General features: G+C 45.3%; 2 protein-coding genes across 4 annotated transcripts in view; one reads left to right on the forward strand and one right to left on the reverse strand.

The window, feature by feature from the left end:
• The window catches only part of LOC125610686 (translation initiation factor IF-2-like), a 67,902-nt gene that overhangs the window by 28,759 nt on the left and 25,283 nt on the right, over positions 1-13,860 (forward strand). The gene's annotated exons all lie outside the window — the stretch shown is intronic.
• Ccdc180 (coiled-coil domain containing 180) overlaps positions 2,308-13,860 on the reverse strand; it is a 62,462-nt gene continuing 50,909 nt past the window's right edge. The window contains exons 33-38 of one of the 3 annotated variants that reach the window (XM_048783327.1): positions 8,580-8,740; positions 7,871-8,008; positions 7,226-7,337; positions 4,656-4,761; positions 3,455-3,590; positions 2,308-2,479 (exon numbers count right to left, since the gene is read on the reverse strand). In XM_048783327.1, the coding sequence (XP_048639284.1) occupies positions 2,348-2,479; positions 3,455-3,590; positions 4,656-4,761; positions 7,226-7,337; positions 7,871-8,008; positions 8,580-8,740 (785 nt within the window). In that variant the 3' untranslated portion in view covers positions 2,308-2,347. Of the gene's footprint in view, positions 2,480-3,454; positions 3,591-4,655; positions 4,762-7,225; positions 7,338-7,870; positions 8,009-8,579; positions 8,741-13,860 lie in introns of those variants that run through there. The other 2 variants (XR_007340687.1, XM_048783328.1) reach the window with 2 other exon arrangements.

The following is a 13,860-nucleotide window of genomic DNA, read 5'->3' on the forward strand; positions in this document are numbered from 1 at the left end:
GTCTCGAACCCAGAATTCAGCACTGAGTACGGCGCTTGCACGGCTGGCAGAAACTGCAGCGCTGTATCCCTGCGCCGCTGTCTCCTCGCTGTATCCCTGCGCCGCTGTCTCCTCGTTTCCCAGCGCACGCTGCAGACTCTAGCCGCGGAGCGATTTGCTGAATAAGCAGTGTTACCCTCCGTGCAACAAATCTCTCGCGTTTGAGTCCCCGTAGCTGATCCTCGTGCGATGGAAATCCTTCCTCCAGGTTCCAGAGCACCCCACTATTGCTGGAAATTCCTAACAAGATAGCCTTTAGCAGTCCTGACTCGTCATACTCCCACACAGTGACACGGCACACGGGGGCAATGCACTCCCCTCGCCGCCATCTTCTTCCTCTATGAGTCTTTCCTTTTATTAATTCAGTAGAACAAATGCCAAAGCAAAAACAAGGGGGGGAGGGGGGAGGGGGAGTAGATGAAGGTGAGAGGGGGGAGAGGCAGAAAGGAACATAGGGCATTGCAAGTACAAGGGAACAGCAGCTCTGTGTGTGTGTGTGTGTGTGTGTGTGTAATTAAATCTTGGAAGTTGCAGTAGACTGTTTATGTCACCCCCAAGGGTCATACATTGAAATCCTAACCCCCAAGGCGCTGGATTAAGAGCTGGGTGGGGCCTGTAGGAGGTAATTAAGTTATGATATAGAGCCCTCATGAATCACAACCTTTTTAAAGGGACTCCAGAGAGCTCTGTTCTCTTTCTGCTATCTGAAGACTCAGGGAGAAGTTGGCAGTCTGCAACCCAGAAGAGGGACCTCATCAGAACCAGTCCATGTCAGCGCCTTGACCTAGCAGCCCAAGCTCACCAAGACAGGAGTGGGATCCCATAACTTTTGCCATGTTGTATCTGTCAGAAGTGAGCCACAAACATCTTAGTGGTTACACACAGATGTACACCAGGAGGCGGGAGCATTATAAGCTGTTGTGGAAGTTGCCCGCCATGCAGGCTGGGATGACCCATATGGTCTGATTGGACAGTATATGAATTTTCTTTCCTTTCTATCCCCTCATGTCACAGAATGGAAAGTGATGCCCAGAGGAGAAGTAGCCTCAAGTATTACACTGGCAGAACCCAGGCGGGTTTTGAGTTGGATCGCTGGCTGTTTACCACCCTTTCTTATAATTTTTCCATTTGTAAGTTTGCACATTTGGTTTTATAAGTATTATACATACCTGATGATGTCCCTAGGCAGCAGATGCTCCTATGATCCCCACTGTGCAGGTTAGGAAACTGGGAGGCTCTGAGAGGCAATGAACCGATAAGAAATAAACCCAATTCTGTCTGCTCAGCCCTGGGGCCTCGGGTGCATGCAGATCCTCCCAATGGTGGTGAAATGGATCCATTAAGGAGATGACACAGGGGAGGAGGGTAAGCAGTCAAAATGTCTATACTCCAGAAACTGTGACCCAGGAGTCTGTCACCTTAAAGTCAGATAAGCCTTTGAGTAGGTCATATTGAAGGAAGGGGCCCACATAATGGAACCTTGAAGTCACCTTACTTCCTTGGTGATAGACTCCAACAGAACTTAGAACTCTGGTAACCAAAAACACACAGTCTCAAGACAGATCTCTATGCAGCTGACTCAGGCAGAGACCCTTAAGATATAGAGAGATTTTCCTGTTATATTCCATTTTCCAAGACTCTGGCCCCAGGAAAGTCCAGATTGAGAGTCTTTTCCATTGCTGCAAAAATTGGCTCAGGGTTCACTCCTTTGGCAAGAGGTTCCTCAAGGCCACATAGGGCAGCCCAGGACAGGCCCATCCAGGCCACAACTGTGATTTCACCTGGGCACCCCCACACCCTTCCCTCTTACTGCGCTTGGTGGGTTGCAAGGGGCAAGTTGGTTGGTAGGCAGGGGGAGGCAGGGGATGAGGACTGGGCCCTTCCTGCGCAGGGGGAGGTTATCAGGCCTGGGAGGCCTGTCACGTACAATGGCCCAAGACCACAGCTGGCAGGATGAGAAGGTGAGTGCTGGGTGGAGCACATCTCTCTGGATGTTTATCCTGAGCTCTGAATTCTCATCTCATTTTTTTTCTCTGGCTGTAGGCCCATGCAGGTGCCCCTCAAGACCTGGCCTGGGGGGCAGAATTTGGTGTTTTCCAGCAATACTGGCCGGGCAGGCCCCTGATACCTTATGTCCTGACTGCTGGGCCCTGTCTTTGCAGAGCTCCTTTCAGAAGAAATGAACAGAAGTGCCAGGCATGCTTTTGGATGTCATTTCCTTCACAGTCTTAGGGTCTATTTTAAGTAACTGACTCCTGTAGCCACCGCCCAGCACAGAATAAAGCTTTATTGGGGGTGGGGGAGGGTGTCAGGTGTAGAGGCTGTGGATGGTTTGCAGGGAGCACTTCCAGCTCTCCTTCCAGCGCTGGGCCTCCTCCACCTGGACATTGTGGTCATTCTGGATTTTTTTCAGCTCCGCCTCAAACAATGCTAAATATTTCTGGGGAAAAAGCAGCAGAAGTGGCCACATGAGAGAGGATTCTGCACTCCCAGCCCTGGGACAACACTGTCACCTGTGACAAGCAGCTCCTAAAGAGCTCCCATCAGATACGTCCAATTGTCTTCCTGGTTTTACAGATGAGAAGACTGAGGCTGGACTTGGCTGGTGTCACTCAGCTAGGAAGGGGCGGAACATGGACTAGGACACCTGTCTTTCTGGCTCTGGGCCCTGTACCCTACTAAACTCTGACCTGCAAGGGAGGCTCCCTGGAGCACAGGGATCCTGGCTTCCTCAGGAGGCTGAGCCCTTTGGGTCTCCAGCCCTCGCTGAACTCAGCAGGCACAGCTATTGCTCTGTCTGGGGCTTGCATGGCAGCTGGGCTCTGGGAGCAGCTTCTCATCAGGCCAGCCCCACAGGGGTCTAACAGGCACTGGGTTCAAATCCTGATTCTGCCACTCGGTGGCACAGAAGGGAAAGTGCTTTTAGGCATCAATGTCCTTGTTAGTGAGATGGGGACACTAACCCTCATGGGTTCCCAGGAGGATTCAGTGAGATGCCTCATGCCAAGAACAGAAGGTAGCCGTGGCTGTGAGTGCTGCTGCTACCATGCCCCACTGCAGATCCACGGTCTCGTCACCTCTGTGCCTGTCTGCCATGTTCCCTAGCTGATTCTACTGTCCCTCTGCAGTCTTTCTCACACCCATTGTGGGTGACATGTCCTGTGGTGGGGTCCCACAGCACCAGGGCTTACACCTCAGACCCCTGCTAGGACTGAGACTGGATATGACCCTCATGTCATGTGCCAAAGGATATTGATGGGTGTTGGGACCTGTGGCTCTGGCCTCGCTGACGTGTGTTGTTGACTCCACAGTCTAAATGTTGGGGTGTCCTGAGGTGGGAAGTTCCCTCCTTTCCAAGGCAGCCAAACTAAGCTGCCTCATGCTCCCTGGGACATAGCTACCCATCCCATCTCACCAGGTACACAGCATCTCGGGCTTCCACGGCTGCCAGATGGCCCAGGGTGGTCTTAGAGGTGGTTATAGAGGATGTTTTCCGATCAAGAATCTTGGTTTGGATGGTGACTTCGGTGGGTTTGATTCCTGGCCACTTCCTACAAACAAAAGTACTTGGTTTCACCATTCCAGCCTAGCCACCACCCCTGTTGCAAGAGTTCAACAACTATCATGGTTTTAAATATCTGAATTAAAAGAAAAAGAGAAGCCCCAACTGAGGATTTCACATTGTGCTTCTTTAAGTTCTCTGTTTCAGTTCTGCGTGGTCTTGGGTCCTGTGTGGGGAAGAAACGCTACATCTCCAGTGACTCCCCTTTCCTGGGCCTCAGATTCCTCCTCAGTATGCCAGCGGTTCCTGGCCCACTTATTATGCTGTAAAGGCCACTGCTGAGAACACAGCTCTTTGCTTTCACAGAGACATGTTCTCGGGGCAAAGGGGATAGGCACTTTAACAGCTCATGTCACAACATTCAGCTGGAGTGGTTCATGGTGCCAGCAGCAACCTGGGAATGTCCCTGCCCTTGGGGCAGGCCTCCCTCTGTGGGATACTTTAGTGGCTGTTGAACTCTCAGTATGTGTCATGGGCACTCATGGACAACCTCATCATATTATCGTTGAGGTGTCCAACTGGGGCCCAGGTCCGTAAGGTAGACTGGAATGGGCTGAGAGAAAAATCGAGAGAGAGAGAGAGAGAGAAAGAGAGAGAGGGAGGCTCAAGGCCCCATGTCTGGAAACATGTGTCTTATATGCTGAGCTGTGAGGCAGTCTCTTCCCTATATGAACCTGATTGAAGACCTCACCCCATTTGATCCCATTGGTTATTTTAGAATACCAAACCGGTGGTGGAAGTCATCATGGTAATGGGACACTCTAAACAGGGACATGATGACTCATCTCCCTGTCTTGTCCTCCAGGAGTATTTTTCTTGTACTCTGCCTCCGCCATTTTGGTGTCTTTGAACTCCTAGCAAACAGTCTAATTTTCTCTTCATGAAGCCACATGAGGTATACAGCCATGCTCATTTCACAGAGGTTCAGAACACAAGGCCTTTCCAAGGTTAGCAGGTCTGTCCAAGTTCCCAGCTGGTGCCCCTAATCACTCCGCTGCTCAGCTCCCAGCAGATTCAGCCATTTATGGTGCCACCTGCTGCCCTGGGCTCTCACCTGCTCCCTCGTTCAATCAGGGGCTTCTCACTCTCTTCCTCCAGGGACATCCTGGCCAGTTTCCTCCGGATGAGGATTGATGTTTTCTGCTTGCAGGGCTCGGTCCCTGACAGGAAAGAGGTGGGTTACTAACCATTGGCTCTCCAACAGCGTGAGACCAAGGGGTCTCCCCCCTCGATATTAGAGATAGTAGGGCTGGGGATTGAACCCAGGGCCTCATACATGCAAGGCAAGCATTTTACCACTGAGCTAAATCTCCAGCCCCTGGATGTGCATTCTTGACAGGGAGAGAAGGCTGTGTGTGTAGAGGTGGGGTGGGGACGTGGGCGGTGGAGAGAGAGTGTGCTGGCAGGTGGGCACCTCTTTAACCTGCACCTTCACCTGCCATGATAACAGGTCTATGCCTGGCCACCCAAGTCAAAATGCTTAGATAAGAGCAGGTAAGCACCTCCTGGGGGCCTGGTGCAGGGCTTTTGTCCAGCTCTGTGGTACTGTGCAAGGTGCCACTAGGGGGTCTGCTGCCAGCTCATCTGCCTGTTCTCCATGGGGCTTCAACCTCAGTGTCTCTGTGGGTCCTTGCCTTCCCCAGTGAGGCTCACCTTTGATATTGAAAAGTGGCCTGCACCTCAAAAATGCTGTGTATATTTTGACCCAGAAAATGTAAGCCAAGAGTCTGTCACTCCATCAGAGTCCTGACACTGTACAGGAGTTTTCTTTAGAATAATTGCAGCAATAAAAAATTGTAGGTTCAACAGCAGCAGATGAATTAGTCCATGATGATGCTTAGTAAATCACAGTGTGCAGCAACCCAACATGTGAAGCAGAAAAGCAGGGATTGCCTGGCCAAGGTCCACCTGAAGGGACTCCATCAGGACATCTCATAGGCCCTCTACCCATCCCCACCCCCATGGAGGAGGGGCCTGGAAGGGTGGACAGCAAGGGCAAAGGGCCCTGATTTCTGGGTGGAAGGAACAGGTTCTTCACTTGCTTCTTAATTTTTATGGAATTTCTAACTTTACTGTAGAGAACACTTATTGTCTCTGTAATAATTTTTAAAAATAGAAAGTTGGGTGAGGTGGTGCAAAGCCTATAATCCCAGTGGTTTTTAAGGCTGAGGCAGGAAGATCGCAAGTTCAAAGCCAGCCTCAGCAACTTAGTGAGGCCCTGAGCAACTCAGTGAGACCCTGTCTCTAAATAAAATACAGAATAGGGCTGGGGATGTGCCTTAGTGGTCGAGGGCCCCTGGTACCTAAATAAATAAATAAATAGAAAAAGAATAGATTTAAAGTATAACTATCAACAAATGGATAACTTTTGAGTACATGATTGTAATCTTATCATTATAAAAGTAATATGTACATTACAAAAAGTTTAAACATCCTCACCTAGCCGTGGGGACAAAAAAAGACATTAGGAGCCTCCCACTGCCCCACCCTGCAGAGCCTCAGCAGCAGTTCTGTGCCCAGCTCCCAGACTCTGTCTCTCTCACTCTCTGTGTCTCTCTTACACAGATTTATTTAAACACCTGAGAGTATGCATGTTGATATCATGTATGTTTTTCAAACATGGACTCATACACATATCCTGGTCCCTCATTTTCTCCCAGAAAGGTCCTCCTGTGGGCCCTGTGGCGTTAGCATGTGCAGACCTACTACCCTACTGTCACAGCCTCACAGAGTGCGTCACCCACCTCCAATCCCCTATGTATGGACACTAGTGCTGTTTCCAATTGTTTTGCCTTCTGAAGAGCGCTGTGATGAATGTTCTTGAATGTGTGTCTTAGGACAAGTGTGCAAATATTTTTGTCAGGAAAATTCCTAGGATTGGAACGCTAGGTCAAAGGCATGCACATGCAAGATTTGACGGGAAGCGTCAAGAGTTCTTTAAGAGATCAGTTATCAAGGAATGCTCCTACTAAGGGTCCTTTTGGTGCCTCTGCTTCCGACCACCCTCCCTGGGCTGGCTAAGCCTCTGGCAGCCTGTTGGTGAGAAACCTATCTCAGTAATGTCCATGTTTGCATTCTTCATCATCAGCTAGGTGGCATGCCTTTTACTGTCACTGGTCATAGGAAATGCTTCTCTTTGGAAATGCGTGTGTTTGTTTCTTGGCTTCTTTAAAAAATGTGACCTGTGAGAGTTCTTTGTACCACGTGGGTAGTTACCCATTCCCTGACTCATAGGTTGTGAGGACTAGTTTTCCAGTTTGAGGTTTATCTTTCCCTATTTGACACTTTTCTGTTTTTGTTTTGGCATGAGAGAAGGGCCAGCTGCTTTCTTCATGGCTTCTGGTTCTCATACTGTGCTTAGAAAAGGTGTCCCTAACCCCCAAAGTATGAAAATACTCCCTGTTAGGGTTTCATTTTTAACATATATTCTTTGATCCATCTGGCATTTGGCCTTTTTAGTCAAAAGTTTATTTTTAATGAAGACAAATGAACACACAAAATCAAACCATTCCCTCGATGGAGAAAATTTTCACCTTGGTGGAGCTGGGAAGGCAGCTTCCCCAGTGCCCATCAGCCTAGCCCTCCCCCTCCCCAGGGCTGAGATGCAAGGTTGGTGCCCCTTACTTGCAACCTGGATGTCATCGATGGTGATAAGTTCATCCAGCTGCAGCAGGAACTTCTCGGTGAAGGAGGCCAAGCTCATTATGAAAAAGTGGCCACAACTCCTGGTGACTTCCTGGAGGAAACATGGTGAGCGCAGAGCTGCAGGGAGAAGAACTTCCCTCCAAGGCAGCTGAGGAAGGGCTGGCTGGCTCGGCAGGAGGACCTACGGAGCCTTGGGGATCCTGCTGCTGAGCCAAGCCTAAAGCCACTGTGCCCACTGTGTCTGAGTTAACTGGTGTCTGAGCAAGAAGGCTTTCCTCAAGAGGTGCTTGGGCTTGAAGATAAGAAATGATTCAGAAATGACTGAGACACATGTAGACAATTCACTGAAGAAGAAATAAAACTAGACATGGATCATGAATCATGAAAAAAAAAAGTACTGTTACTAATTTTATAAATAATTAATTCAGAAACCAAAGAAATGCAAAGTGAAACACCCAGTAATGACATTTCACCTCCAAAACCCACCCACTTTCATGCCTGCTCTGGCCAGGTGCCAACTAAGGGCCTTGCTCTGCACCGGCTGTTGCTGACTATTGGCACCATCTTTCTGGAGGGTGGTGTGGCCCTCAGCACCTGGACTGGAGAGTCAAGGGAACCACTGACCTCAAGATTATCCTTGTGCTTCTTGATCACATTGTCCAGCTCTTCCTGTCTTTTTTCTTCTAGTATGTGTAGAGACTCCATTATTTGGTAATGTGCAGGGTGTCCAATATTTGGATTGAGCTTCTGGGCATTCCTATCCTTTGATCAAACAATTCAGAATTCATCAGGGCTTTTGACCCAGACTTGAAGTCAGGACCAAGAAGTCACTGGCCTATGTCTTCTGTCAATTAAGGCCATAGGAAGACAAATGTGTACTATGATCTGGGTGTATGAGGGGCCATGGGTGGGCAGAGGAACCAGAGTCAGAGAGGACAAGATGGGAGCATGAATGAAGCCATGAAGAGTGGGTGAGTTGAGCATCCCCCCAGCAGAGTCAAGGCTTTAGTCCAATACAGTCAGCACCAATCCTGTCCCATGGCTCCAAGGACAGTGTGGAGAGTCATTGTTGATCTTAAAGACCATGGTTCCACCAAGCCCAGCAGACCCTCCCCTTTACTCCAACACAGAATTTACCGAACACCTTCCATGAAGAAGTTGTTGACTCAATTCTTATTTTTTCAATGCCTCCTGCCCCTCAGCCCCCACCCAATAATCCCAAACCTAGCTCACCTCCTTTCCTTGGGCTTGACCCTGCCCGTGACCCACCTCCATTTTGAACTCCCAGCATTCCTGATTCTGGAGCAGGACTGGTTGGTCCTAGGATTCTTACCTTCCTTTTGTCTAATTGCTCTTTCTGCTCCTCAAATTGTTTCTGGATCTTTTCCACAGAGGTGCAAAACTTTTTCCAGTGCTGCTCCTTGAAGTCCTCTGTCACCAGCCAACACACCTGGGGCAGCAGCTCCTCAAATCTCCTCATCTGGACTCGTAATTCTGCAGGAATTGGGAATAGAGGGTCAGGGGAGGGGACACCATAGAACCAAGTGGCTGAGGTGATCTTTTTCAACAAAGGCCCAAAGCAGTTTCCCAAAGGGAAAACCTTGGTCTCCAATGTGGTCCTGCAGTCAAGGTAATACAGAAAATACTAGTAAGACAAGTTCAAAGGACTCTCCGCTATATTCCTTGGACTTCTCAACCTATTTAAAATGCATTGTCTTTCACTCATCTGGCAAGTTCTCATCCATCATCTCTTCAAAGGTCTCCTTGACCCCAGGCTCCTCCCTCTCTTTCTATACCTCCAAACAGCCTATGTCAGACCTCCTCTGTCATTCACATCTCTTCACCTCTCCCCTTTGTCTCATCTCTTTGTCTTTCTGTGTAGCATTCTGGGCATTTTCTTTGGTTCTACCTTCCAGTCACCAATTTCATTTTCAGCTCTACGTAACCTGGCAGCAAAATCATTTACAAGAATAAAATTTCAACTTGAAATTTTTCCTTTTTAAAAGTTCTATTTGATTCACTTTTATATTTACTCAGTTTAATAGTCTCTTGCTCTTTGCTCATGTTTACAATTCCCTCTTTTACTTAACTCTAATAATTGCATTATTTTATATCCTGTGTTTGATATGTACAATAACTTAAGTCTCTGCTGGCCTCCTGTGTTTCCTGCTCAAGGACCCTGTGTTTGTGTGGGTTTTGTTATTGTTGTTTGTTCATCATGGTGAGCTCTTATTCTGGGAATTTTAGTTATGGGAATCCTAAGGCCTGAGTTGAAGGTAGACTTTCTAGAGAGGATTTGAGGAGTCTCAACCAAGCAAATTCTAGATATATCAACTCAAGCTCAATTTGATTCTAAGATAAAGTTAAGATCCTTTGGATGATCCACAAAGACAATATTGAATTCATGTTTAAATAAGCACGAATACAGGTTTAGAAGCCATATAAGGACTGGCACAGTTCTGGATTTCCACAGGTGGTTTTTTGGTTTTGGTTTTCCTTTTTCTTCACCAGTACCAAGGATTTAAAAAAAAAAAATTTTGTAGTTGTAGATGGACAGAATGCCTTTATTTTATTTGTTTATTATTATGTGGTGCTGAGGATCAAACCCACTGCCTCACACATGCTAGGCAAGCACTCTGCTACTGAGCTACAGACCCAACCCCAGTACCAAGGATTTTGATAATGCAATCTCTTTCTAGTTGCTAGAAGAAGGGATTGGTTTGTCTCATTCACTGTATTCTGCAGGTGGAGCCCTGTGCAGTTCCAGTTTTACATGGTACTTTCCTCCTTGGGTAGTCTGTGGATTTGTCTCCTGTTCCTAATGCCCTGGAGGTCATGAAAATGCTCAAGTTTTCCTGGGAGTCATCAAATGCTTTAAGGCAGTGAACAGAATTACTGTCAATTTATCAAGCAGAGTTCTTATTTCCATTCAATTTTTGGCTTTTGTGTTTCTTTCTTTACAACTAGCTCATTTGTGTGTGTCTTACTTTACATTTGTGCATTTGTCCCCCAAATATTTTATCTAGCATTTGACACGTTTTCAGTGAGAGAACGTGTAGGATGGGATCTCTTCAAGATCTCTTCAAGAGTTCACTTGGGGAAAGTCTGAGTGGAGAAACAAAATACTGTCTTAGTTTTCAATTCCAGTGATTCTACAACCACAGTGATGAGGGCTCCCATAGATCACTCCCTATACATGGTAAATCCATGCAAGGGATTAATCCTCAAAAAGTTCTTTCACAGTGGGTGCTGTTACTATCTCCAGCTTTCAGATAAGGGAACTGAAGCTAAGAGAAGTGAGATCACTTGGCCAAAGTAGTACAGCTAGGAAATGGCAGTGCTGGGTCTCAGTTATCCTCTAATTCTCCTCTTTTCCTACCCACACTGCCTCTGGAATGACCCAGCAAAGCAAAACAAATGTGGTAATCTGTACAGTGAAATCTCATTAAAAGTGACAAAGGGAAGTATTGATACAATTTACAACATGCGTGAACCTTGGAAATACCACAAAAACTGAAAGAAGCCAGTCACAAAGAAGCTCATGTGGGCCCATTTACATGAAAGTACAGGAAGAGGAACTCCACAGAGACAGAAAATGAACCAGGCGTGCACATACCTGTAATCCCAGTGATTTAGGAGATTGAGGGTGGAGGACTGCAAGTTCAAGGCCAGCCTCAGCAATTTAATGAAGCCCTAAACAACTTAGTAAGACCCTAAACAACTTAGTAAGACCCTATCTCCAAATAAAAAAATAAAAATGGCTGGGGATATAGCTCAGTGGTAAAGCACCTCTGGGTTCAATACCCAGCACACTAAATAGGTAAATAAAGAAAGCAAAGGGAAAAAAAGAAAGTGAATTGTTAATGGCATAGGGACTCAAGAGGGGATGGGCTGATGAGGGTTCTGAGATAGTGGTGGTGACAACTGCCAACTCTGTAAGTAAACCAAACACCATTGAATTGTACGCTTCATGGAAAAATTGTACTGGTAAGGAAATATACCCTAAAGCTGTCAAAAATGAGGGCAGAAGGGAGGAGAATCAAGATGGCGGATTAGAGGAAGGCTGAATTCCTAGTTGTTTCATGGCTTAGGATTCAAGCAGCAGGAGTCCTCCTTCTCAGCAAAGTGGGTAAAAAAGGGATTTCTCTAAAATTCAATATTGGACAGTCAGGATATCTTAGAGACTCAGATATTTGTGTATTAAACAAAGAAGAAAGGCAACATTGGAGCCCCACTGGTTGAGACAGGCAGCAGTAGCAGCACCGGTTCACTGTAAGAAATAGAAAGTCTGGTGGTCCATTTTAAAAATATGGTATTTAGCTTTAAATGTAAAATTGGGATGTAAGAAAAGCAGCAGTAGGGGAGAACAGAATGGAAAGTTACAAGCAGTTAATGCCAGAGTGTGAAAAATTCACAGTCCCTTGACAAACAGGAAGTGAGAGGGAAGGGGCCAGCCTGTTCAACAGAGATAAACTGCAGTATGTGCCACGATGCACTCACTCCCCCAAAGGGCCTTCCCTTCACAGGAGAACAAAGGGAGATGGGGACAACTAAAGGTATGTTTCTTTAAATAACCCAATAAGAGATGATAAGACCTAGGTGACTTTATAGGAGACAACAAAACCTAGGAAAGACTCCCTTAGTACTCAGCCAATGAGGGATGAGGGACAGGCAAAGGAAGGGACACTGTACTAGGGTATAAAATGTGATTGTAACTGCTCTGAGTGTGCCTGCTCACCCAGACACTAATCTTGCAAGATTGTCAAGTAAAAAGCCTCACTACTGCAATATCTCATGTGTCTTAGTCCATTCTTTGGGTTTGGTCAGGTGAACTTATTTCTTGCATTCACCATAGAGGGAGGGAGAACATGGAGAGAAATACAACAGAAATATTTTGGTGTGGAAAAACTTGAGACCAAAAAGCAACCTGAACTTATGATCCAGAAGCTGCACTGTGAACTGGTATGGCAAAAGTGCCCTGTGTTTCTCAACTGGCCATGGAGAGCTGAGGTGGAGCCATCTTGAGGTGGCCATACTGCAGGTCATAGCAAATACTGCTACACTGTCCCAGCAAGTGCCTACCATGTGGCAAGTACCTACCATGTACCTAGCAGAACATGAGGGAAACAGGCACAGAGAAGACTGTACCCAGGAGGATTCAAGATGGAAAAACAAATGAGAGCCCAAACATCAGTGAAACTAATTACATAAAAAGAGAAACTACTCAAATTGAAGCCTCAGATGGACCCCAGTATAAAAATACTGGGTAATTTCAACACACCTCTCTCACCATTAGATATATCATCCAGACATAAACTCAGTAAGACTCTTTGGACCTGAAAAATATTATAAATTAAGTGGGTTTAACAGACATCTATAGAATATTTCATCCAACAACAGCTGAATACACTTTCTTAGTAGCTCATGGAAACTTCTCCAAAATAAACCATATTTTAGGCCACAAAACAACTCTTAACAAATACAAAAAATTGATATAATTCCTTGCATCTTATCAAATCGCAATGGAATAAAATTAGAAACCAACAACAAAATCCTATAGAAACTTTATAAATACATGAGAATTTATAAAGAAAAAATCTCCCTTGATTTTTTTCTACTGAACATACTAAAGAATGTTCAGTAGAAAAAAATTAAGGGAGAAACTAAAAATGCTTATATTCAAATGAGAATATATGATATGATACAACATACCAGAACTTCTGGGACACTATGAAAGCAGTTCTAAGAGGAAAGTTTATAGCTATTAGTGCCCACAAGAGAAAATCAGAAAGATCCCAAATAAATAACCCAATGATGCATCTTGAGACCCTTGAAAAAAGAAGAAACCAATTCCAAAACCAGCATAAAGAAGGAAATAATTAAGATCAGAGTCAAATTCAATGAAATGGAGAATTAAGAAATATAAAGGATCAATGAAGAGTTGGTTCTTTGAAAACATAAACAAGATTGATAAGCTCTTAGCCAAACCAACTAAAAGAAAGAGAGAAGACCCAAATTAATAAAATTACGAATGAAAAAGGAGAAGTCACAATAGACATCACAGAAATCCAGCATATCATGAGAGACTATTTTGAAAACTTATACTCCAAAAAATTGTATGCCTTCCAACAAAAAAAAGCCCAGGACCAGATGAATTCTCAGGTCAATTCTACCAGCACTTTAAAGAACTAATGCGAATACTCCTCAAATTATTCCATGAAATAGAAAGGAATGGAACACTACCAAATTCATTCTATGAAGTCAATATCGCACTCATATCAAAACCAGATAAGGATACATCAGGGAAAGAAAATTATAGACCAATATCCCTAATGAGTTTACATACAAAAATATTTAATAAAATATCAGCAAATTGTGTTCAACAACATATTAAGAAGATTGTATATCAAGACCAAATTGGCTTTATTCCAGAGATGCAAGGATGGTTTAACATACACAGATCAATAAATGTAATTCATCACATAAGTAGAATTAAGGGCAAAAATCACTTAGTCATATTAGCTGTCAAATCAGCAAAACTAGTTAACCATCGTATCAATAGATGTAGAGAAGGCATTTGACAAAATTAAACACCCATTCATAATAAAAACACT

The sequence above is a fragment of the Marmota marmota genome, unplaced genomic scaffold (genome assembly GCF_001458135.2).
Source record: "Marmota marmota marmota unplaced genomic scaffold, marMar, whole genome shotgun sequence".
NCBI lineage: Eukaryota > Metazoa > Chordata > Mammalia > Rodentia > Sciuridae > Marmota > Marmota marmota.